Genomic DNA, 25,223 nt, shown 5'->3' with positions numbered 1-25,223 from the left:
TGCTTTTTGCCTTTGAGAGCTGGGGATATCCTGCCTGTGAGTTTCAACTGAGTTACACAGAAAATTATTCATGCAGTAAGACTCCTGAGAAAGAAGGGACAAATATGGGCCATGATTCTCAGAGGCAGCTTCATGGCAAAGGTCAGATTTCAGCTGAATGGGATTGACCTTGGCACAGCGGGTGGCATAATCAGAAAGGTTTTTCATGAGCAAACACATAAGCAGGAAAGACAGCTCTTTTCAGGCTACAAGCAGGAGTTTATTGGGAAGCAGAGAGAGGAGAGGGCTCAGGGATAAAACATCTGCCTTGTGCAAGGTAATAGGGGGCCACTAAAGGTATATGGGCAAGAGAGTAACAGAATGATGGCTGCATATCAGGAAAGTGAACCTGAGAGTGATTTTCAGGACGGATGAGGGGAGAGAGCAACAAGAGGCAGGAAAACCAGAGAGGAAGCTAGTGAAACGGTCAGACCCCTTTTCATACACAGATTGCATCTAGGAATATAAAAGATAACAGTATGCGATGAAACAATATAATAAATATACACTTCGTAGTGTAGAAAAAAGACCTGAGGCTCCCAACAGTTTCCCTGAGGACCGCAATAGTAAGCAGTATCTCTGCTTGTTACAGTGTCAGGCTTAACACACAGCCTTTGAAGTGCTCTGATGAGGATAGTAGTTGTCGCTGAAATGAACACGGAATTAGCTCAGGAATAAATGTGTCTTTGTAAACGGAGTCACTGAATTGGCTGGAGCTCAGACTTGAGAAGGGACGCACTATTACTGTGTCTCTGACACTTTTAACCCACTTGCTGAGAATCCTATCTAACCCTCGGTGGCAGCTCTCGCTCACTCCTCTTTTCTCATCTGCCCTTTGGTTCCCCTGCCTGGGAGGAGTGAAGTGACCTATCCGACCTCAGCGCTGGCTTCAGAGGAGCAGAGGGAGGGCGAAGGGAGACACCAGCTGAGAGCAGCTCTCTGGCTTCCTTATCTCAAGTTGAGTGCAGTAATTAGACAACTTCTGCGTGAGGGCGGTTTGTCGCGGATCGTGGTGCTATTATCACAACAGGCGAACACACGTGTGTTTGTGTTGGATTTCTGAGCTCGTTCCTTGAGTTGATTTGCCCTTTATACTGGCTCTAGAAAACAGCATGTCCCGCAAAAAAAAAGAAAGAAAGAAAAAGAAAGAAAGAAACCAAACCAGCAGTACCGGTTTCCCACAGCATGGCGAGGCCCATGCACCGAGCCTGGGATTCCTGAGTTCTGAGCCGGGCTGCCACTGGCCTGGCCTTGGGCAAGTCCCTTCCCCTCTCCAGGCTGCAGCTGCCTCATCCGTCAGGTGTGGGGCCCTGGACTAGACAGCGTTTAGGCTTCTTCCAGATCTGATGCTCCAGCCAGGACTCGTGTTAAGAAATCCTGGAGAAGGAAGAGAATTTGTTCTCATGTTCTTCCTCTGATTTTCTAAGTATCCGCAGTTGAGCAGAGAGGTGTGGAAGCTGTCACCACGCTGCCTCTTCCACATTCTGGTTTCTCTGGGTAGCAGGAGACAGACGCTGGGCTTTTTGCCTGCCTGGAGTATTTCCCTGAGAAGAGCACAGGGGGCAGCTGATCTACACTGGGCTGAAATGTTAGTGGCACCTTCTTTCACACTGACTTGATCACACAGCATGTGCAGCCCCAGATGGGACTGAGCTCAAACCAAAAGAAGAGTAGGCAACTGAAGGCAGAAGCCAATGTACAGAAACAAGCTTACAGGCGCTGGTATTTGAGAGAAACGATCTGGGACCAAACTAAACTAAAGTAAAGCAAAATCAAATGAACTCTTCTATTTTCTTTAAACCAGTCCTTGACTGGGATTAATGTCCCAGGTCCCTCCTTTCTTCAAATACCAGATGCCTGGGCAGCAGGGCTGGAGCTAGGGTGAGGCAGTGAGGCCTGAGAGTAATCACCCACTTAAAGGGTACACCCCAGGCACCTCAATCTCCCCATCCAAGCCCGGCCATGCTGGGCAGTGTAAACATTGTCTTTCCTTTTGGTCTGAACTTGAAAAGTAGATTAAGAAGCTACAAACCCAACTGAAGTCTGCAGCGTTTGAACAGTTTCCCTTTGTTAGCCGCACACAGCTGAGCAGGAAATTAACAATGAGGAATTCACACTTGGCAAGAAGCGAAATATGAAAGGCTGATTGCTGATTTCCTAGTGGGCAAGGTTATTTTCCTAAACAGAGAGCCTGAGGTTGCCAGAGGAGCCGTTTGCTGGGTCCCAAAACATTTAAGATCAGGCCCCTCTGTCAGCATCAGGCCCCAGCACCCTGATCTGGAGCAGGATGTGAAATTCTCTGCTGGTGGTTTTAGCTTTAATCCACTGAAGCCACTGATCAAGGACTGAAAGGGAGATCAAGGGCTTTGTGTGATGATTGGACCTTTTGGAGAGAGTCTGCACTGAATCAGAACAGCCGGGGCTCTAACCTTCCCGCCCCTCTAGCCCAGGCAGAAGGGCCAAGCAAACAGCCAAGAAGGGGCCTGCCTTTGCCCCTTCAGGTCCCCGAGACACCCTTCACCCTGCTGCCTTGGGAAAACTGTGCTACATACAGGGCAGTGTCTGCCAGCTCTTCGCCTGCAAGCTCTCCCTCCTTCCTGATACAGGAAACTGCATATCGTTGAAACGAGTGGATGTGTTACAAAGGTGGAAAATGCACATCTGAGCTGAAACCGGGACAGCCAAAATGAACAAAATTAAAAGCTCAAAGGAACTAGCTGACCTAGAAATTCCTCTTCCCTATGCTCCCCCTCCCCCCACGCTTCTCCTTTCTCGCTTCGACCCAAGGTTGAGAAGAAGGGCTAGGACCCGATGAAATACATGGCTTTTACCTCCCTGCCTCCCTTGGAGGCTTAGAGGAAACCCCTAGGACTTTTAAATGCTGGGTTCTCTGCTGGGATTCTCCCAAAGGGCTGCATCCACAACGTGGAAATGGATAGGATGCCTTGAGGCGATTTACACAAAGGATGCAAGGTATTTGCATGTCATTTCCCTATGCACACTGTGCCACCCCTCCCCAGACCATTTCTTCAAGTTAAAAGTATTTTTATGGCTCTCTAGACGGCACTCATTTCTGAATTTTTCCTCTTGTCTGTGCCATCTTCTCCCTCCGGGCCTCTCCATGGCCCAGATCTCTGGCAAGGGAGTCCAGAGGCGCCAAGGAAGGACCTGAGAGGAATGCAGGACTGGTTTCCCCCCAGAGGCGGCTGATCCAAAGGTTTGCTTATCTCGTCTTCTCCCTGAGCACTGGCTGAAGTTCTCTCTTCCAAAACTGTAACGCTGTGTGATTACATTGTAGACAGTAGGACTCTAACTCAATTCACAGAAAGTCTCTTTGATCTAGAATTTTCTCTGAACTACCTCCATCCCTTTCTCTCCTGCCTCCTGACCCCAGGCAGCTTGTTACTGTTCTCTCTTCTTTTTTCAAAAACTGAGTCTCAATTCACGAATCACTGCCAGTGAGGACTGGGCTATTTTACAGACAGGGATACTGAAGCTTGATCCTAAGGGCTTAGCCCAAAGTTACACGACTGGTGAGGGTCTTGATTTGTCCAACTCAAAGTCCAGTGCTCTTTCTCTGCCTCAGTTTCTTCAACTGTAAAATGGGGGTGTTAATAGCATGTACTCCATAGGATGGCTGTGAGGGATCAATGCTTTTGTTTTTTTCTTGTTTTTGGTTTTTTATTTTGAGGGGGGAGGTAAGTAGGTTTGTTTATTTGTTTGTTTGTTTATCTATTTTAATTGAGGTACTGAGGATTGAACCCAGGACCTAGTACATGCCAAGCATGCACGCTACACTTGAGCTGTACCCCCCAACCCGGGATGAATCCTTTAATATGTGTAAAAGTGTTTAAAATAGGGCCTGGCACGTGAAGGGTGTTCAGTAAACCCCCACTAATGTTATTGTGCTGGGTCTTGTGTTTTACTGGTCTGAGCACTAGATTCATGATCCACTCGTGGGAAGAGGAACCAAGTTATCAGCTTGAGGAGTGTGATCCCAGATGGGGAATGAGTAAGCCCATTTCCCAAGCTCAGAGCAGGCTGAGGTGGGACAAGAACGGATCCTTGCAAGCAATGGGACAGAGCCACGTCCCACCTGGGGCTGTCTGAGACAGACGTGGGTAAACCCGTAAAGGGGACAGCGCCCCCTTTACGAAATGCTGAGGGCAGGAAAGACAAAGACTTCCGAACAGAGGCCGAGATTATAAGGCATGCTACTCTGCGATGTGCTGAAGGCCTTCTGTTTTGAGGAGGTTCTAGATTCTTCATGCCTTGTATTTCACCTTTACCCAGTAATTACAAGGTGGGGCCTGTGTGTAGTGAAAGAAGTGTCAAGGAGGTCACAAGTTCCCTCCCAAAGGCACGTCCAAAAGGCTTCTAGCGGTCAGGGCCAGGGGCTGGAGGGAGGGCTCTGGATTCCACCAGGGAGCCCTGCTGTTTGGGAGAAGCTGCTCATTCGCCTGTCTGCGCCAGGAACTTGCCCTGCCACTCAGGCTCTCCTCAGCATCAGTTGACAAAAATGACAGAGATGTGTTCCTGCTGTCCTGGGGACCTTGATAAAAACCAAGGCAATTGGGGGTAGGTATCTTTAGCACCACATCTGAGGCTGAAAAGAGGGCGATGAAAAATACAAAGAGAATCAGGAAAGAGTTAGACTCTATTAAATGGCTTTACAAACCTAATCAAGGGAACGCGACACCCCCAAACTGTACTCTGAACGTTGTCGAGAAGTTGTTGAAATCATGTTCTAGCAGTTGAAGTTTCTGCTGATCAGTCCACCCTGTCAGAAAAAAACACCAGACCCACAAATAAAATAAACGGTTTAAAACACAAATGTCTGTAATTAAGCTCTGGAGTGATGTCTTCTGCCTGTCCAAGCTTCCCACTGTGTGTGTGTGTTTTCATCAAAAGAGCCCGCACCCCCTACCCGCTCCGCAGGGCCCCAGTTGCATTCCCCTGCGTTCACTCTCTTCACTTGCAGGCCTTGCCAAAGTTTCCAAAAGGTGAAATCAGAGGCTGAACGTCTTGACCTTATCCTAGGTTGATGATCTCCTAACTTCAGGGCTACATGAGCTGCCCAAGGGACCCATAAACAGAGAGCATGGATGGAGTTCAGCTTTGAAAGGAGCTACGCGAGAGGGATGACGACATCGTCCTTGCGGGTCAGCAGCACTGCCCAATCTCCCCGACCCCTGGGAGCCCCTCTGGGGAGCCCACTCGAACTGCCCTGGCTGGAGGGCTGAGGGCGCCGCTCAGCTAGGCTTCTGACCATTGGCTTTGGCAGATGCTGAGGATGGGGCTGGAGAAGGCTTCCCCCAGGCGGGGAAGCCGCGTGCGCCTTTTGGATGTTGGGGACAATGAGGAGTGAACTGCCGGCCCCCGGGGCCCGGCGCGCCGCGAGGAGGCGGCTCCCGAGTGGTCACCTGAGCCGGGTCAGCAAGCTCTGCCGGGCGACTCGCCCTCGGCCCCTCCATCCCGAGGGGGGACGCGAGCCCCTGGCCAGCCCCGTGCGCCCGGCGGCCGCTCCGCCGCGTCCCGCCGCCCATTGGCTGGCCCGGCGCGGTCGCTCCCGCCCCGCCCCGCCATTGGCCGTGGCCGCCGCGGTCCCCGCGCGCGAGCCGCCGCTGACATCACAAGGCCTGAGGCGGCGGCGGCGCCCCCGGCCCAGCCCGCAGCCCCCTCGGCACAGGCGCCGCCGCGGGGCCCAGCGAAGGATGGTGCGCGGCGCGCCGGGGGCTCCCCGCCGCCAGAGCCACAGCGCCGAGACGGAGCCGGCCGCGGTGGGCAGTCGACCCCCGCACCGGGCGCGGGGCGAGCGGCCGCGGTGAGGCGCCGAGGACGGCGCGGGCGCAGCGACCATGGGGGCCCTGACCAGCCGGCAGCACGCGGGCGTGGAGGAGGTGGACATCCCGTCCAATTCCGTGTACCGCTACCCGCCCAAGTCCGGTGAGCACGACCCGGGGCTGGGAGGAGGTCGGGATGCTCTCGGGCGGGGACTCCGGGGGTCCCGGAGACCGAACCACCGAAGTCCCTGCAAAGTGATCTTGGAGGGTGGGAGGTCTTGGAGGAGGCCTGGAGGGGTGCTTTAGGGCCTTTGGCGGGGTCTTCGAGGTGGGCAGCCTTCCCGCCGGGGGACGGGAGCGGCCTGCACACATCCGTCCTGTAACAGAGACGTGCACTCTGGGGACTGCAGCTCCCGAGGGGCGGAGTGCCCGCCGGCCGCAGCGCTGCGTCCATCCCTTCCCTCCTGTGGGAACGGGAGCTGAGGGTTAAGATGGTCTTGGCATCTGAAACGGGCACCTGTGCTAGGTGCCCTGGTCGACACTTCCAGGCCTCCGGAGAGGGAGGGACAGGCACAGGTTTGAATTAGGTTTCTCGGGGGATAGCTTCCATTGCCCGCTGGAGGATGGTAGTGGAAAATGCCTTTGCGGTGCTGGTGCTTTGCAAGAGGCTGTCAGAAGAAAAAAAAAATGTTCAACAGAAACGTTGGGGAATCTAAGTATCAGAGTCACTGGGCTTGTCGCTTTGTCAAAGTAGTGGCAAGCCTGTTTTTTTGGAATGAGGATAGCTCTGAGCTCAGGGCACAGGTATGTAAAATGTATAGAAGTACTATGTTTCCAAAATCATTAACAAGACAAATGTCTCCAGCCTCTGGTTTGTAGCATAAATGTTGGAAGGGGGGGGGGATTTTGATAGCACAAGAGAAGCTCACAAGTGGATTGAGGACCTGCCAGTTCTGAACGGCTGGTGCATGACTTGACTCTTTGCTCTTTATTTTTCATTGCTTTCCCTAAGACTTTTGGGGACCCATGGCTGCTATCTTCTCTTTGACTTAGGACCTGATGAGGATGTTGGTGATCTTGGAGAGGTGTCAGAATTGCAGCAGTAGAATAAAGACATCCTAATAAGATGAGCTGGCTTCTCAGCAGTCTGTCCAGTTTGTGCCAGGTGAAAGCAGGGACCAGACAATGAACCTGCACCCTGCAGAGTCTCTGCCAGACTTGTATTGCTCACTGCTTTTTGTGCCAAAGAATGAATCCTTGCAGAGACGAATATGCTTCAGAGCTGCTTTAGAACAGTCTAAGATAAAGGCATGGGTCATTAGTGTTTTAATAAAGCTCTAGCTAATTATGACTCTACGAAACCAGTGCACAAGGAAGCATGTGTTTTGCTTTTTAGTAGACAAAAATATGCATAAGTGTCTGTGGATTTTTCTTTTCTGAAATCACTTAGCTTTTATTGATCAGGATTTGGAGCATGTTTTGCTGACCTTGGAGTTTTCAGAAGAGTTTGCTGCTCCAGAAGAGAATTCACCCCTCCTTTCAATATGAGAATTAGCCTTCACTGGAAGGCAATTCCCCAAAGGATGTTAATACAAGTATGACTCTTGGAATGATGATAATTAAAGGGTAATGGACCAAAACTTTTCTTAAGCAACATGCTCAATACCTACAGTCTTAAATCATCCTCTCCACTCCACCAATCCTTTGAAAGTTTTACCTAATGGTAACTTATTTTTGTTTGTTTGTTTAGATAATGGTAACTTATTTTTAATCAGAGCTTTTGTATCAGAGAAATCTTTGCAGCAAGTGGACCAAATTATGTGTATTGAAGGTAAAACACAGAAAATAGGAATCAGAACTTTCATGTCCCTGTCAGCAAACCTTTGTGTCCTTGAAACTTTGTGTCCTTGCATGTATGCTCTAGTCTAGAGGCACCTCCTTTTCGTTATTGTTGTGGGTTTTTTTGGGGGGGGTAATTAGGTGTATTATTTGTGGTACCGGGGATTGAACCCAGGACCTTGTGCATGCTAGGCATCCCCACCTAGAGACACCTCTTATCCTTCATCTAATCTTGAAATTCACCTGGCTTTTCACTCAACTATAGTATTTTAGACCCAAAAGATCCTTCCAGAGAATTTGGCCCCAGACCCACTCATTTGGCCAGGGTTACCCAGCAGGTGAGCGCTCTTCTTCCTAAACCATCAGCCTCTCTGCCTTTCTCAAGGAACTGGATTTTGAACTTGTCCTGGATGATTTGTGGAATGAGGCTGTTCTGCATCAGAACTGAAATAAAACTCAGGGGCCTGTCTCCCTGTTGCAGAATCAGACTGGGTTGATTTTGAGGACTCCTTCATTGAGTACTGATAGCAGAACAAAGCAAATAGCAGGTGACTGACCTGGCTCAGCTGAGACCGCCCTCGGGCTCACTGGAAAGTCTCTGTAACTCTAATGCCTTGGAATAGTTGTTTCAGCGAGCAGCACGGTCACGTCTCCCTTTAATGATGGTCACAGTGCCGAACAGAAATTGCTAGTGTGTGTGTGTGTGTGTGTGTATATTTTTTCAAGGAACCCCCTAGTTTTGTATGCATGTTGAACTGGAAAAATTTCAAAAGTATTGAGAACAGCTGATTTCATGCTGGAACATGAGTTTGTAGCTTTTCCTTTTTTTTTTTTTAAATAAAGGTAGGTGAAAATAAAATAGCCCCAAATTATTTAGAATTATTTACGTTTTGAATAAGTAATATAATCACATGGTTTGAAGTTTAACAATGAAAAGGCATACGGTGAAGGTCACGTTCTCACTGTAGTTGTTCATCCACCCAGTTCCCCCCTACACCCCTCCTGTACCTAGGTAACCACTTTTGGTTTCTTTGGAATTCTTCCAGAATATCTTGTGTAAATACGAGCGTAGAATGCTATTTAGACTATTCTGCCTTTTTTTCACTTTCAGAGATATTGGGGATCTTTTTATATTATCTCCATATTGGAGAAGGTTTTTTGGTGGTGGTTCTTTTTATTTAAAAAAAACAGCTGTATAATATTCCTTTGTGTGCACTTGCCATCCGTTATTAACATAGTGTCCTATTGGTGAACATTTGGGAGGTTTTTTTCCCCCCCAATCTTTTATTACTGCAAATAATGCAGCAGTGTTATATATATGTTCTTAGATGGCTTTTTAGCTTTGTTAATAAATACATGAATATTAATCATTTAAATTACAGAAGGTATGATGGGCGTTTGTTTTTGTAGAGTATTTCCACATTAGCATAGAAAGCTATTTTTAGTACTATTCTGCATTTGTAGTTTTTTTTTAAAATTTATTTATTTTTATTATTTTGGGGGGAGATAATTAGGTTTATTTACTTAAATATGTTTAGGAGGAGTCCTGGGGACTGAACCCAGGACCTCGTACTTGCTAAACATGCACTCTACCACTTGAGCGATACCCTCCCCTTAGCTTTGTAGTTTTTGAGTTAGAAGCTGTATGTGCTTTTAAATCCTTCTCTGAGATCTTTGCTTCTTTAAAAGCCCAAGATCATTTGTTCAGCAAAGGTATAGCTTTGCCGAGGTGGTTGTTTTTCTGCACACGTGCCCGTCTTTAGAAAGGGGTTCCCATGTCGATAAGAATCATTAGGTCTGTTTTGTTTTGGTTTTTTTTAGGTCTGTTTTCTCTATCCAGGTAGAAATAGGCATACTATGAAGACAATTTAATTCATGTTAATTCAGGACCTGATAAGTCTGTTTTTTTCTCTCTACATATGTGAGCAAATTGGAAAATGGGAGCAGCTCATTTTGCTTGGGTGTTCAGAGGGAAACCTGTCACAGAAATTCAGAATGGGAATCAGAGTCCTGAGTAGCTAGCACCACCATTCTCCAAATTTTGGTTATATTGGATTACACGTAGGCTTGTCAAGTGGTCTGTCCTAGGGCAAGAGCAGTTTTTAAAGCTTGGACCGGGAGGGTACAGCTCAGTGGTGGAGTGCGTGCTTAGCATGCACGAGATCCTGGGCTCAATCCCCAGTACCTCCATTAAATAAATAAAATAAAGCTTGATAATAAGTCTTTGCCTGTCAAATAGAAAAGTTTCTCTTAGCTTTTAGGAGCATCAATTTCATGTTAGTTTTGAAACTTAAAAATATGGAACTTACCACAGAATACAGAACTATTTGGTTCTGGCCCATTTTAATTGATCTGTGAACTAAAATTAAATAGATTTCTGAAACTCATAGTAAATACATTCAATAGCATAAAAAGACACTAAATGTTGCTCCATTTAATGATGAAGTCATCAAGATCAAGCGTTCAAATGCCAGTATTATTTTTTGAACACTTAAAATGCGGTAATTCTACTTTCAAAATCTCCAGGGTTTTTGCTTTAGTTGTACTTTACTTCATTGAGAGCAGATTGATTTCTTTCACTTCCTGATTTTGTCTTAAGATTTGGGGCCTTTGGTGTCCTTATATGATGGTGGTTGTGTTCTTTGGTTCTTTAGCATCTTTCTTCTCTTTCTGTTTATGACCATCTAAGCACATTATTGAGTGCCTACTGTATGTATTGTGCATTGTGCTCCACACCAGTGTATAGATTCTCATCCTGTGATTTTGATGCCTGTGGTAAGTAGCAGGACAGAGCCCTCAAGTCAGTCAACTTTGTAATTCATGTAACTCACAGAAGGGAGGATTAACAATACAAGCTACTTGGTGGCTGTATCAGCCAGAGGTCTCCAGGGAAAGAGAACTATTATGTGATAAATATATATAATTGGCCCTCGTTATTGTGGGGGCTGGCAAATCTAAAATTTGTAGGGCAGGCCAGCAAGCTGGAAACTCAGGCAGGATTTCTATGTTATAGTCTTAAGGCAGAATTCCTATTTCTCTGGGAAACCTCAGTTTTTGCTCTCAAGGCCTTCAACTAATTGGAGGAAGCCCACCCACTTTATCAAGGGTAATCTCTTTTACTTAAAGCCAACTAATTATAAATGTTAATCACATCTACAAAATACCCACCTCTAGATTAGTATTTGGACAAATAACTGGGCACCATAGCCTAGCCAAGTTGACACATAAAATTTAACAATCACAGTGTCTTCTTATTTTAGCAAAATATTCTTGCTAAATAGGTGCTGAGCTTAAGTTTTCAGTTGTTGAAAGAGTGCCTATGCTGTGAAAACATATTTTTAAAAGTCTAAAAATTATCAGTCTTCAAAAGTCATTATTTAGAAATTGTACTTCTTCCAAAATTTCAGCGCTTATTGTCTAGTGTCAGAGGTAGAATGCAAGCATACAGAGATAAACAAGAATAGAGAGTAAGCTATGACCAGGTGGGATATACTGCAGGAATGCAAGGTTGGTTTAATATCTGAAAAAATCCATCAGTGTTAATACACCATATTAGTAGAATAAAGAAGAGATCATCTCAGTAGGTGAAGATGGAATATTTTATGAATCCAACACCTATTTGAGATGAAAAACACTCAGGAAACTTAGAATAGAAGAGAACTTCCTCAGTCTGATACAGGGCATCGATGAAAAGCTCACAGCTGCGATCATACTTAATGGTGAAATACAGAATGCTTTTTGGCTAAGATCAGGAACAAGGCAAGATGTCTGCTTTCAGTATTGACTGCAGATTCTCACTAGTACAGTAAGGGAAAACAAACGCATTTTAAAAAAAATTATAAGGCATCCAGATGGTAAAGGAAGAAGTGAAACTCTCTGTTCACAGATGGCATGATCCAATATATAGAAAATACCAAGGATTCCACAAAAAGACCTTACTAGAACTAGTGAGTTAGGAAGTTTGAAGATACAAGACCAACATACAAAAATCAATAGTATTTTATATATAAGCAATATCTGAATATGAAATTAAGAAAACAGTTTCATTCCCAATAGCATCAAAAATAATACAATTCTTAGAAATAAATGTAACATAAGAAGAATATGATTTGTACACTGAAAGTTCTAAGTTGCCGAGATTGATGGTTTAACTAAAGACATTTAAAAAGATCTAAATAAATAGACATTTCACATTCATGATTAGAATACTCAATATTGTTAAGATGCCAGTGTTCTCCAAACAGAGTACATTCTCTGTCAAAATCCCAACAAACTTTTTTGAAGAAATTGGCCAGACAATTTAAATTTGGACATACAAAGGACCTGGAATATCCAAAATAATTTTGAAAAGGAAGAACAAAGCTGGAGGATTTTCACTACCCAATTTCAAAAATTACTATCAAGCCACAGTAGTCAAGACAGTGCATGATATTGGCACAATGAGAGGCATACAGATCAATGGAACAGAACTGCAAGCCAGAAGTAAATCCTTATATTTATGATCAGTTGATTCTGAGAAAAGTGCCAGGACAGTTCAACAGGGAAGTTTTTGATTTTTCAGCAAATGGTGCTTTGGACAATTGGATATTAACAAGCCAAAAAATGAACTTAGACCCTTTCTTTATATTACCAAAAATTAACTCGAAATGGATCAGGGAATGAAAACACGACCCACAGAATGGGGGAAAATATTTGCAAATCATATATATGGCAAGGAATTTATATCTAGAATATATAAAGAACTTGTACAATTCAGCAACGAAAAGACCATCCAATTAAAAAAGGAGCAAAGGTCTTGAGTAGACATTTCTCCAGTAGAGATATACAAATGGACAAAAAGATCATGAAAAGGCGCTCAACATGATTAGGGAAATGCAGATCAAAACTACAACTAGATAGCACTTCACACCCACTGGGATGGCTGTGATTAAAAAACAAATAACAAATGTTGATGAAGATGTGGAGAAATTGAAACCCTGGTACCTGTAAAATGGTGCAGTTATTTTGGAAAACTGTTTGACAGTTCCTCAAATGATTAGTTACTTTATAACCCAGCCATTCCTCTCTCCCAGGCACGAAAAATGGGGGAAAAAATCCACACCAAAACGTGTACATGAATATTCATAGCAGCATTATTCATAATAGCTAAAGGATGGAAATAACCCAAATGTCCATCAACTGGCAAATCAAGCAACTAATAAAATGTGGTAAATCCACACAACGGAGTGTTATTTGGCAATAAAAAGAAATGAAGTATTGATGCTTGCTACAGCATGGATAAAACTTGAAAACATTAATGTTAGGAGAAAGAAGCCAGAGGCAAAGGCCATATATTGTATAATCCCATTTATAGGACATGTCCAGAAGAGGCAAACCCAGAGAGATAGAAAGTAGATTAGTGACTGCCAGTGGCTGGAGGAGGGGGAGGAAGAAGTGCCTGCTAATGGGTTGCTTTCTGGGATAATGAAAATGTTCTAAAATTAGGTAGTGGTGAGAAATTGCATAACTCTGTGAATATACTAAAAACCCATTGAATCGTACATTTTAAATAGGTGAATTGTACGGTATGGGAATTATATCTCAATAAAATTGGCTTCTTAAAAATTTCAGTGTTTTATTGAATTATAGTTGATTTAAGTGTTTCAGGGAAACAAGAAAGTGATTCAGTTATACATAAATATTCTTTTTCAGATTCTTTTCTATTATGGTTTATTACAAGATACTGACTATAGTTCTTTTGTGCTGTACAGTAGGACCTTATTTATTTACTTTATATAAAATAGTGTATATCTGTTAATCCCAGACTCATAATGTATCCTTCCCCCCACTTACCCCTTTGCTGACCAGAAGTTTGTTTTCTATGTCTGTGAGTCTGTTTCTGTTCAAAATAAGTTCACTTGTATCATTTCTTAGATTGCACATGTAAGTGATATCAGATGATAATTGTCTTTCTCTCCCTGATTTACTTAACTTAGTATGATCGTCTCTAGGTCCATCCATGTTGGTGCAAATGACCTTATTTTGTTCATATTCCATTTTGTGTGTGTATATAGCTATACCACATCTTTATCCAACAATAAAGCTATTTTTCAAATGGTCCTAAATTCAAGAGCTGAAACTATAAAACCCCTAAAAGAAGACATAGGAGAAAATATTTATTTGATTCAGATTGGGCAAAGAGTTCTTGGATACAAAAGCACAATCCATAAGAAAGACAACGGGTAAATTGGATTTCTTCTAAATTAAAGATGTTTCTGCTTCAAAAGACAACATTAAGATGAAAAGACAAAGCACCTTCTGAATGAAGGTATTTGCAAAACACATAGATAAAGGATTTGCATCCAGAATATATCAAGAACTTTTACAACTCAGTATTAAGAAGACACCCCAATTTAAAAAATGGACAAGAGTTGAATAGACAGACATATCACCAAAGAAAATATAGGAATGGCCAATAAACACACGGAAAGATGCTCAGCAGCAGCAGTAGTTGTTAGGGAAATACAATTAAAACCACAATGAGATAGCATTTCACAACCACTGGGATAGCTACAATTAAGAAGTTAGTATCAAATGTTGGTGAGAATGTAGAGAAGTTGGAATCCTTGTGCATTGCCGATGGGAATGTAAAATGGTTAACAATAACTTTGGGAAAGAGTCTGGGAGTGTCTTTCAAAGTTAAACATAAATTTACCTTATGATCTAGCAAGTCCACTCCTACAATCTATCTAAAAGAAATGAAGACATGACTGGGACATTGTGCTGTACACCAGAAATTGACACACTTTAATTGACTGTACTTCAATAAAATTTTTTTGAAAGAAATGAAGACTTATATGCACACAAAGACATGTATGTAAATGTTCATAACAGCATTGCTCATAATAGCCAAAAAAACTGGAAATAATCCAAATGTCCATCAACCGGTAAATGGATTAACAAAATGAGTTATATTCATACATTGTGATGCTATTCCGCACTTTAAAGGAAGGAACCATGGATGCAGGCTGCACGACACGGAGGAACCTCAGAAACACTGTGCTAAGTGAAAGAAGCCAGATGCAAGACGATGTTTTATGTGAGTCCATTTATAGGAAATGGCTAGAAAAGGCAAATTTCTAGAGATAGAAAGCAGAGCAGTGTTTGCCTGGGACTGCGGGTGGGAGTGGGAATTAGTCGTGGACTGGCACGAGGGAGGCTTTTGGGGTGGTGGAAGTGTTATCAGCTGGATTGTGGTGATAGCTGCCCAAATCATTGAATTATACAGTGGATGAATTTTATGCTGTGTGTCTTATACCTCGCTAAAGCTGTTTTTAAAAAAAATAACAGTACAGAGGGGGTTATGCCAGGTGAATAAAATAAAGAAATGAGCTTGATTACAATGGGTGGGGCTCTTGGGGTCTAATGGCTTTCAAGGTAGACTTTGAAGGCAGGTAGAATTCTCCAACAGCCTGGTATGGAGAACAGTGTTAGTAATGGGTGAGGGTCGCCAATGTTCTTGATAGATTAACAGGTAGAAGCCAAAACTGAGAGGAACCAAATGGTGTTCTCAGGAAGATAGGTCCCTGAGAGGGATAAGTTGTGGAGAAAAAAGACTGGAAGCATAGAAGTTAGCTAGGAAATTATTACCCAATAACTCATTATAATTGAACTTGGAAAGAGCTGAGGTCTTGATGGGGATGCTTTGCACAAAGCACATGTTTAGTGTTTTTGTAGCTTTGACGCCTGTACCATTTTAAACCTGGGTGCCCGGGGAAGTGCAGCACCACTGACAGAAATGGGGGATCTGGAGTGGAAACTGCGCTTGAAGTAAGTCCCATACATCAGCCGGGGCTTTACCACTCCTCAACATCTAGGTAAATTGCATAGAAACTTACCTATTCCCCAGGATCCGAGCACAGACTTCCGATGCCCCCTTGGAGATTTCTGTGAATTCCCAGGTGACATGTTAGGACCACGTTGGCTCCTGAGCTCTAGCTTGCTGTCTTTTGCCCCAAACAAATGTGACAGCAGTCCATTATTCAGTTTCCCAAAAAATTCCATTCACATAAAGAATTCAGAGTGTGTTCTCTACTGAAGATTTGCAGGGGTGGGGTGATGAAGGTTGGGGGTACACTGCAGAAATACAAACTCTCTAACTGTGTGTCATCTAGGGAGTTTCACTGGCTTTTCAACTCACCAGCCCTGGCCCTTCTCTATCTTAATGTGTCTTTCCTCTTACCTTTCCTTTTTTGGGCTCTTCTCTTTTCTTTATTCTTTCCTCTAAGAAGGAAAAAAATTATAAAGTAGTTTGAGTGCCATTAGCAAGCAACCAGAGTAACCATACTCTTGGTGTGTTGATCTCCATTTTCATGAACATACATTGCAAAAAAAAAAATGGAGCCTTCCCGAAGAGGAGTTCTGGTGCCAGCTCTTAAGATAAAATGCCCTTCATTCCACCTCCTTCCAGAAGAAAAAGTTAGTCATTGTTTGAGGCACAAAAAGGGATATCCAGGTGAAAAAATTTGGCAGGCGGTTAAAGATTTGGACTGAAACTCCAAAGAAAGAACAGAGACAAAGATTTGGGAGTCAAGGATGGGTAAGGAGAAGCCAGTGTGTATTAATTGCCCACTGGGCCTCGCCAGTTATGTGCATGTTATCTTACTAGATCCCAGCAGTAATTCATGGAAGAGGTATTGTTAGCTCCATTTTACAAATCCAGACACCAATGCTCAAAAAAGTTAAATAATTTGTTGTAGGTCACACAGGTAGACGGCAGCATTGGAATCAAATCCAGCTCTGCCCAGAGTCAAAGCTTGTGCTTTGATGATGTGAGGAAGAGAGAGAGAAAAAATGAAAAAAAGGAGAGGACTGGGTACTTGGAGACATGTCCACGTTTGGAACTGGATGGAAAAAATAGGGTGAGATGAAGGAAAGACTCAGAAATTAGTGCTGAAGTCTTCTGAGCATTGGTAAGGTGAAGGCAGTGTAAGAAAAGGCAGTTGGTTTGGTTCAGCTCAGTGGTGGGAACAGCTGTAAAGATTTGAGGTGTTGTTGGGTGTGGGGTGGGAGCAGACAGAGGATGGATGTGTGGATGGATGGATGCATGGGTGTATGATGGATGGATGGGCGAGTGGGTGGGTCTTAGGACACGGCCGATGGAACTTGTTTTTGTATTTGTTTTTTAAGTCAGGGAGAAAACACACTTGTAGAATGAGGCAAGGAAAAAGCCAGTGGGGAGAGAGGAATAGAAATGTTGACAAAGAACGCTGTTTGCTGATGAGGTCTGGAGGAAGTAGAGGCAGCTGGGAATGAGAACCCAGGCGAAGACGTTAACCTTGGAATGGGGAAAGGAGGCATACCTTCTTGAGACTGGAAGAGAGTATGGACAGAAATACAGGGAATTTGTAAAGTGTTGAAATTTGTGTAAAGGAGAAGGGCTTTAAGGGAGGGCCACAAAGTAGAAGGAAGACAGGTTAGAGTGGTCAGGATTGGGGACTTGAGAATGTGGGAAAGGTTTGGATCCACTGAGGTGTGCCTTGCTCTAAACACTGTAAAGCTGCAGTTGTTAACACTATATTGTACTGGTTCAGAATAGAATAGTCCAGATCTAGGTCCTATATAGCATGATAAAAACAGCCTTTCAAATTAGTTGGGGGAAAGGAATAGTCAATAAGTAGTGTTAGTAAAATTTCCTACTTGGAAAAAAAAAAATTAAACCCTTATGCCACATAGTCCACAAGGAGAAATTCCAGATATAAAAAAAATAGGGAAAAAAAAAGCAAGCAAGCAACATAAGCTAGAAACAGTAGGGAATATTTATCGGTAGGGAAACAGTTAAATCTGGGCACTCAGTGGGATCACAGTATAGTGGTGAAGACCATACATGGGCTCTGGAATAAAAACAGCCAGATTTGGGGCCTGGCGCTGCCTCTGACTAGCTGTATGACCTTGGACAAAGTACTCAACTTCTCTGTGCATTCAGTTCCTCTTCGTTAAAATAAAAAAAAGATTGGTAAAAACCTACCTTGTACGGTTGTGAGGAATAATCTGTGTAATGCTTGTTAGTACAGTGCTATTACAGAGTGAGCCCTCAGTCAGGGGTTGTTATTATGTAGTCATTAACAATGAGGTCAGTCCGTAAGTACAGACATGGAAAGATGCCTACAGTACATTAGAGGGGAAGAAAAGCAGCATGGAAGATCAATATGTGTAATATCCCAATTAGAGTAAAAAACAAAATAAAGCAAAACAGAAAACCTGAATGTATTTATATGTGTATAGGAAAATCTGGAATGCATCAAACTGATTGTTAATAGTGGAGTTACTTTTAAAAAAAGTGGAGTTACTTTTCATAGGCTAGAGTTGGATTATCGCTATTTAAATTACATACTTCTATGTTTTAATTTTTTTTGCAAAAGACATGTATTGTGTAATTTTTAAAATAAGTAAAAACATGAAGAAGGAAAGCGGCTCTGTAGCATCAGAATTGAGTTGAACAGTTAGAGATGTTTAAAAACATTATTGTTACTTTCCTTTTATTTTTGCGACCTAAAGCTGAAAGTATGTTATTCAAATGTCACGTACATGAAGATTTTTTAAATATATGAACACCTGAGAAGATTTCTGTAGCCAATCTTCCCATATTTTAACTTGGTACAAAGTTATTTTAAAATACAATTCCATGTTCTACAGTAATCATGTATATAACTCCATTAGTCCAAAAGTAAATAATCAAAGATTAGTATTTTTCACTTACAGGCTATCTAATTTATTTTACTGTGACCTCAGTAAAGAAAAGCATAAAAAGAAGGAATGATTGATTACAGATCTTGCAATAAAAACTCCCAATTCACAGGTTGAGATTTGCAGATACTGACTGGTATTTATAAACTAGATCAACAAGTTTACACTGTATAGCACAGGGAACTATATTCGATATCTTGTAGTAGCTTATGGTGAATAAGAATATGAAAACGAATATATGTATGTTCATGTATGACTGAAGCATTCTGCTGTAACCAGAAATTGACACAACACTGTAAACTGGCTGTACTTCAATAAAAAATTAATTAATTAATTTTAAAAGCTCCCAATTCACAAGAGATAGTGGCTAAAATAAAAAATGTATTTTACTTGGGTTTTCTTCAGCAGCAGAGAAGATTAGCTTGGCTTCTGCGCAAAGATTACACACAAATTCGTGAAGCTTTCCATATTAAAAAAATTATATATATATATATATTAATATATACTGTAATAATATATATATATTTGCGTCATCATTTACTCTACACAAATTATCTAAATTTTACTGCTTGCTCAACATCTTTGAATTTTGTTTGTTAGTTTTATAAAATATAAAGTTTCCCTGACTTCAAAAACTTTAAAATCTTTGATTTGGAATCACGCCATGACCTGGCAGTAAATACATTGCCATTTCTTGGAGGTCTAAACAGTTGGGTTTTTTCCCCAACCCTGTTTCTATAGACAGACCGTATTTCTGTAATAATGTAAATTTGGAAAGAAAAGTTATTTTAGAATTAGAATTTTTGTTTGCTAACATTTAGTGTGCCCATTAAATGCAGAGTCGTAGAAGAATGGGAAATGGGTTTAGTCACTCTTTACTGTGTGATGTTATAGTTCATAGTGGTTTGGTGGCAAATGTCGGAATATCTAATTGAAGCAGACATAAATTATGGAATCCACTGAGCAATATTTAATTTCGCTTTGATGTTATAAATATGCCGAATACCCTAAATCATTGGGTAAATTATTTAAGATAATGAATTCTGAGATTTTTCCTTTTGTTTACATGATGAGTAACAAACTGTTGTATTTTTTTTCCATGGATAGTTGAATAAAAGAATGTAAGCAGCTGCCTAAAATTTTTAAAATATCGACTGCATGTTGAAATAATATTTTGGAAATATTGGGATATGGGAATATCCAATATTGGGATAAATAAAATATATTCAGATTAATTTTGCTTTTGAAATTGTGGCTGTTACATAATTTAAAATTATATATATGGCTTGCATAGTGACTGGCAAATGTATTTTGTGCCCAATATATTTTTATATGTGAATCTGGAAGAACAGTACTATTATAATTTTCTTCCCTTATAAGTAATTTGATTTTTTCTGTCTGGATGCCTTTTTTTCTTTAATAGTTTAAAAATATATATACTGAACTTATATTAGTGTTGGTCATTCTGGGCCATACCTTATGGGTTTTTCCCCTTGATATTTATTTTTATTGTGGTTAAACATACATAACACACTTACCACCTTAACCATTTTCAAGTGCACAGTTCAATGTTAAGATCTCTAGAACTTTTCTATCTTGCAAAACTGAAACTCTATACCCATGAAACACCAGTCCCTCCCACTCACACCTTCTTTTTTAAATATAATTTTGTGTATAATGCAGCTTCTTTTTTCTCCCAGCTTTATTGAGATATAATTAACATATAACCTTGTGTAAGCTTAAGATGTACAACATGATCATTTGATCTGCGTATCTTGCATAATGATTACCACAAGGTGTGTCCCGCAAAGAATTCTGAATTGGAGTTCTGGTTAAGAAATTGTAGCCAACTAATAGTGGGAAACTAGTCATGTGTGTGTTTTTCCTATTAGCAAATAGGCAAGGAAGTGTTTCAGTGTAGTTCATTTTCCTACCATTTCTGATTTTAGGGAAATGTTCACACTCAGAAGTAAAAATGTATATGAATTGTCCAAAAGACGTTTTTTCCCCAGGGATTGTTGGTGTGTTTGCTGTTGGTGCCCTCTGACGTGGTGGCTGTACGTCACTGTGCACCAGTCTGCACCTCTGGGCAGCCTGGGCAGACAGACAGAAAGCTCAACCCAGTGGGTTTGTTTTCTTATTGGGACAAGTTATTAGAGAGGCGCATTTCAAAGAAAGGAAAAAGCAGCGTTTTGGTTGTCTTAAATGAGTTTTCCTTTTACCTGGTAAGGCATGGGTCTATTAAGTGTGCCCAGGGAGATCCACTCTTCACAGAAATGTGGCATTGACTCTTCTCCTGAAATGAAAAATCCTCTTTGCCTAACTCTAATTCTTTGTATATTTGTGCTCTTGATATTTTAATGCTAGGCAAGACTAGAATTAGCTCTACCTTACTTTCTGGATAATTTCTTTTTATATCATGACCTCCCCCCCCCAAAAAAGGGGCATTTCCAGTAGAACCCTGTCATCTTCTTTAACATGTTAACCCCCAAGCTGTTAGTGTAATTCTCTTGGGACGATCAGTCACTACCACGTGTAAGCTGATTATCCGTGGATTGCACTGTCCCCGCGTCCCTCACCTGACCTGCTCACAGGTCCTGGAGACTCGGCGTGCCCCCCACTGAACTCAGCCGGGACAGCTCCGGGCACCAGACCTGCCTCTCTCCGTTCTTTATGCATGATCGGGGCAGGCCACACGTCAACGTGAAAATCTTTCCCTTTTCTGATTTCACCTCATGTATAATACATGTCTCATTTCTAGTGTATAGAAATTAGTACATTTTACTAAGGTTCAACAGCAAATGACAAATTATTCTAGATGGCTGCTTCCACTTCAGGCAGCTAGGCACCTCCCCTCTCCATAAATTATGCATTCAGAAAATCGGGCTAGCAAGTGCGAGACATAAATAATTGATAATTAAGCTTCCCCAAAGGATGACTTGCACTGTTGTGTCGCTGCAGATGGCTGCGCTGTGTGTTTCAGCTTTGATGGGTAACTTTCAAGGGTTTCTCAAGTGATAGCTCAGGTTTTGGTTTGCTGTTCTCCTCAAATAATTGTTTCCCTGCTCGTTGTTTAAAGGATTGCCTCACTTTGTGGTGAGTGACGTTCTCCACGTTGCTTTGTTGAGTGTTTCTAGCCCAGAGTGGCTCCATGGGTAGAAAATCCAGAAAACGAATAAACGAATACTTGGTTCTGTTAGAATTTTTTTTTTCTGTTAGAATTTTCTTCTCTCCCTTCCTCGCTATGGCTTCTTCATAGGCTGAAAGTGCTGAAGCTCTTTTTTTTTTTTTTTTTTTTTTTTTTAGAGTTTGCTGTAAGCATTTATCCCAGTTGGATGACGCATAAAGAATACTTTTGCCGATTCATAACTTCTTTGTATTTATCCAAGAATTGGGAAAACAAATTAAAAAAAAAAAGAATTGGGGTAGATGCAAGGTATCAATAAAATATGTTATTGTGTGAGTCATTCACTTTGAACAGCTTACCTTTTGGAGAGAATTATATTATAGAAATATGGGTTAGGAGGCATTTGTCTAATCATCAGATTTGGAAAGTGTTCCCAGATGGAATGTGCGGTGTTACCTGAGCCTCCCTTGGTCACTAGGTTCCATCACATCCTGGCACAGCTCCTCCGTCTCTCTGGATAAGGCAGATGGAGATTCTGACCCTGGCTGCTGATTGCATCCGGTTATTGCAGAGTTGAAATATCCCTGCCTCCTGGCTGGTCAAGGTGGGGCAGAGAGAGCCTGCCATGACTGATGTCCCTGCTACCTTGGCCATTGGTACTGTGAATGAATTTGAGAAATTCATTAGGCTTATGAAAATCTAGGCAAAGAAATGCATGTGTGTGTATGCATGCTGATACCTGCGGTTAGGATTCCTGATGACATGGAGAACAGAGAACAGCCACTTCAAGTTTAAGGGAAAAAAAATCAGAAACAAAGTACATAGATATGTTTGTTAATGTGCACTGTGGGGCCTTCTGGTCTTTTGGCTGATGCTATTGTAGGCAGATCACAGTAAGGATTCAATTAAGAATGTCAAAAGGAACACAGTGATCTGTTTTATATTTGGTATCTTGGGTTCTCACTGCTACACTTTTGCTTATTCGGTGCCATTGTCTCCAATCAAGGGAAGACAATTCTCCTAGGGTTAGAAATTGCTCAAATAATTAGTTGAAGGGTAACTTTTTTTTACCCTAATTGGCTTTCTCTGCTTGGTTTATTTTGACTGGTTTCTGTTTGATTTTTCTATCTCTAGGAAGCTATTTTGCTAGCCACTTCATTATGGGAGGAGAGAAGTTTGACTCAACTCACCCCGAAGGCTACCTGTTTGGAGAGAACAGCGACCTGAACTTCCTGGGGAGCAGACCAGTTGCGGTATGGTTGTGGCCCGATCCCTTCCACGTGGGGCGTGGTCGTGGCCCGATCCCTTCCACGTGGGGCGTGGTTGTGGTCCGATCCCTTTTACGTGGGGCTCGGTGGCCCATTCAAACAGCCTGGTCAAAAGGAGTCTGTAATTGATGGTTCAGCAGCATTTGTAGCTTGTTGTGAGTCAGGAGGGGCCCAAGGAGCCAGACTGCAGCCTCTTGGGCAGAGCGGGGTCTCCCAGTGCTGGAGACTGACCTGTGGGAAAGTGTAGAGTTGGCTTGAGGATGAGAACATCTCATAAACCCCAGCTCTCCTACAGATGGGAAGCCCTGCCTCAGTGCCACCTCTGCAGCCTGCCCCTGCCCAGCCCCCAGCCTGTCCTCACCTTGCTTTGTGTCCCTCTTCATTGCACCTAATACCACGTAAGCTTTCATTTCTCCGTCCCTTCCTCTGTTTGTTGCCTGCCTTCCCCTTTAGAGTGTACATTTCACAGGGCAGGGGCTGTTTCACCACAGCTTCTGAGCACCCAGAGCAAAGCCTGGGACATTCCGATAAGCCCTTAATAAAGACCTGTTGAATGAGTGACTGAAAAAGTTTCCCTCAATATCCTAGTTGGTATCAGGCTGTCTCTCTTTCAATTCATTCAGCACATTCCGTAAACCTTGATGGAGCATTTTCTCGGCCCCCAGCACGAGGCTTTGTAGTAACGGCTGCCATGTGGCTGGTGAGTGGCTACCACGTGCTAAGGATGGTCCGAGATGCTTCTCGGATGTTATTCCTGGTCTTCGTAAAGACAGAGGACCTATGATTAATCCCGTCTGGTAAGTGAGAGAACTGAGGTTCCCTGAGGTGGATAGCAGGCAGGAGCCTTTATTGACACGTAGACTCTGTTCCAGGCCCTGTTCTAAGTGCCTTACAGAACGTTTTCCCAAAGTCACAGAATTGGATCTGCCTAGCCACTGCTTAGTAACCTTTCCACTGCTTTGCATCGCTTCAGAACATCCTGCCTCCCTCCAGAAACTCCCAGTTTAGTGAGGCATGCCAAACAGGTGAACAGGAAATGTTTCCACAGCAATAAACGTCTGAAGGGACTGGATTCTGCAGGGGTTGAGAGTTGGGGGGGTGGGTGGCCAGGGCAGAGGCTTTGGCGCTGGCGTGGAGGAGAGGTGGCGGGACTGAGTGAGGCTTTGGAGAGTGGCTGGGTTTTCACTGGGCCAGTGGGACAGGGGCTTCCCGGGAGTGAGGTACAGAGCACAGGCCTGAAAGCATTCACATTTCTGCTGAATCAGCAACCATTTTTCTTGTTGTTGTGTTTGTTTATTTTGTTTTTAATTTGGGGATGGAGAGGTGATTAGTTTTATTTACTTATTTACTTATTTAACAGAAGTACTGGGGGTTGAACCCAGGACCACTGAGCTCTGCCTTCCCCCAAGTCAGCAACCGTTTACTGAGCAACTGTGTGCCAGGCACTGTGTTAGGTGCTGGGGATAAAAAGCTGAAATGAGCGTGGCTTGTTCCTCCCCTGGAACAAATAAGGAAGCCAGTCTGGTGGGAGTGGACTTTTCCTGATGGCAAAACAAGATTGGAAAGGTAGGTGGGGGCTCCATCACCTGGAGAGATTTTTGACTCTCCCCTGTAGGCTCTGAGGAACGTTGAAGATTTTTAAGGCAGATGAGTAGCCTGGGAAATCAGGGGTTTTTTGTTTTTGTTTTTAAGGAAGGTTAATCAGGTGACAGTCTTCACCTGGAGCTACAATTGAAAAACATTTTGGGGGGGCTATTATTGGTTTTCATGTTTTCTGTCTTTCTATCTGAAGTGACCCCCACCCTGCTTATAATTCTTAGTTCAGTAGGACTTCTGAAAAATACCACGTCCTTTCTGCTTCAGATTCACTTATGACAACTCATACCTACTAAATGTCTTCTCCCTGAATTTGCTACTAGTACCTGAGTTATTAGAGTGGAAAGACCTTGTTCTTTTTTTTTCTGTTGGAGCTGGATCGGAGCTCTTCGCCGGGAGTCAGCTCGTGCTCGGAAAATGCCCTTTCTTCTCATGTGGGCTTGCCGTTTGCATCCGTTTCTTCCTCCCTTTTTTCTTTCTTCTGATGTCAGAATAGTTTGTATATTAAAAAAATTTTTTTTGACCTTTTCAGGCCATAAAGAGAATTTTAAAAGAAGGGAATGCTTCTTTGGGTTCCTTTGAGGTTTGTGCTGGCTGTCAACCTTCCCAAAGTTTAACAGCCTTGTTTACACTTCTCTGTGAGCCCATGAATGACCGAGCTCTCCCAGAAGCACCGGAGAGCAGCCTTGACCTTAACTTTCAGGCTTTCTCCCAATGGACCATCAACATTGGCCTTTTTGTTGTTTTTTTATGGAGTAATCATTACATACGCTTAATGTTGCCCAGAGCAAATGTTTTCAAAAGACATCATAATTTCATGTTAAGAAAGCAAATCAGAGTAACCTT

The 25,223-nt window shown here is 42.7% G+C and overlaps 1 protein-coding gene across 6 annotated transcripts in view; it reads left to right on the top strand.

The window, feature by feature from the left end:
- The first annotated feature begins 5,635 nt into the window (after positions 1-5,635).
- Positions 5,636-25,223, top strand: part of RNF157 (ring finger protein 157) — a 69,554-nt gene continuing 49,966 nt past the window's right edge. For 3 of the 6 annotated variants that reach the window (XR_006723274.2, XR_012499649.1, XM_074343739.1), the window contains exons 1-2: positions 5,642-5,985; positions 22,648-22,766. Coding sequence is in view for 4 of the 6 variants with exons in the window: in XM_074343739.1 (XP_074199840.1) it covers positions 5,898-5,985; positions 22,648-22,766 (207 nt within the window). In the remaining 2 variants the exon portion in view is untranslated. Of the gene's footprint in view, positions 5,986-22,647; positions 22,767-25,223 lie in introns of all 6 variants that reach the window. The other 3 variants (XM_074343741.1, XM_074343740.1, XM_010950739.3) reach the window with 3 other exon arrangements.

The sequence above is a fragment of the Camelus bactrianus genome, chromosome 16, assembly GCF_048773025.1.
Source record: "Camelus bactrianus isolate YW-2024 breed Bactrian camel chromosome 16, ASM4877302v1, whole genome shotgun sequence".
Lineage (NCBI taxonomy): Eukaryota > Metazoa > Chordata > Mammalia > Artiodactyla > Camelidae > Camelus > Camelus bactrianus.
This window is presented reverse-complemented; position numbering and strand designations above follow the sequence as displayed.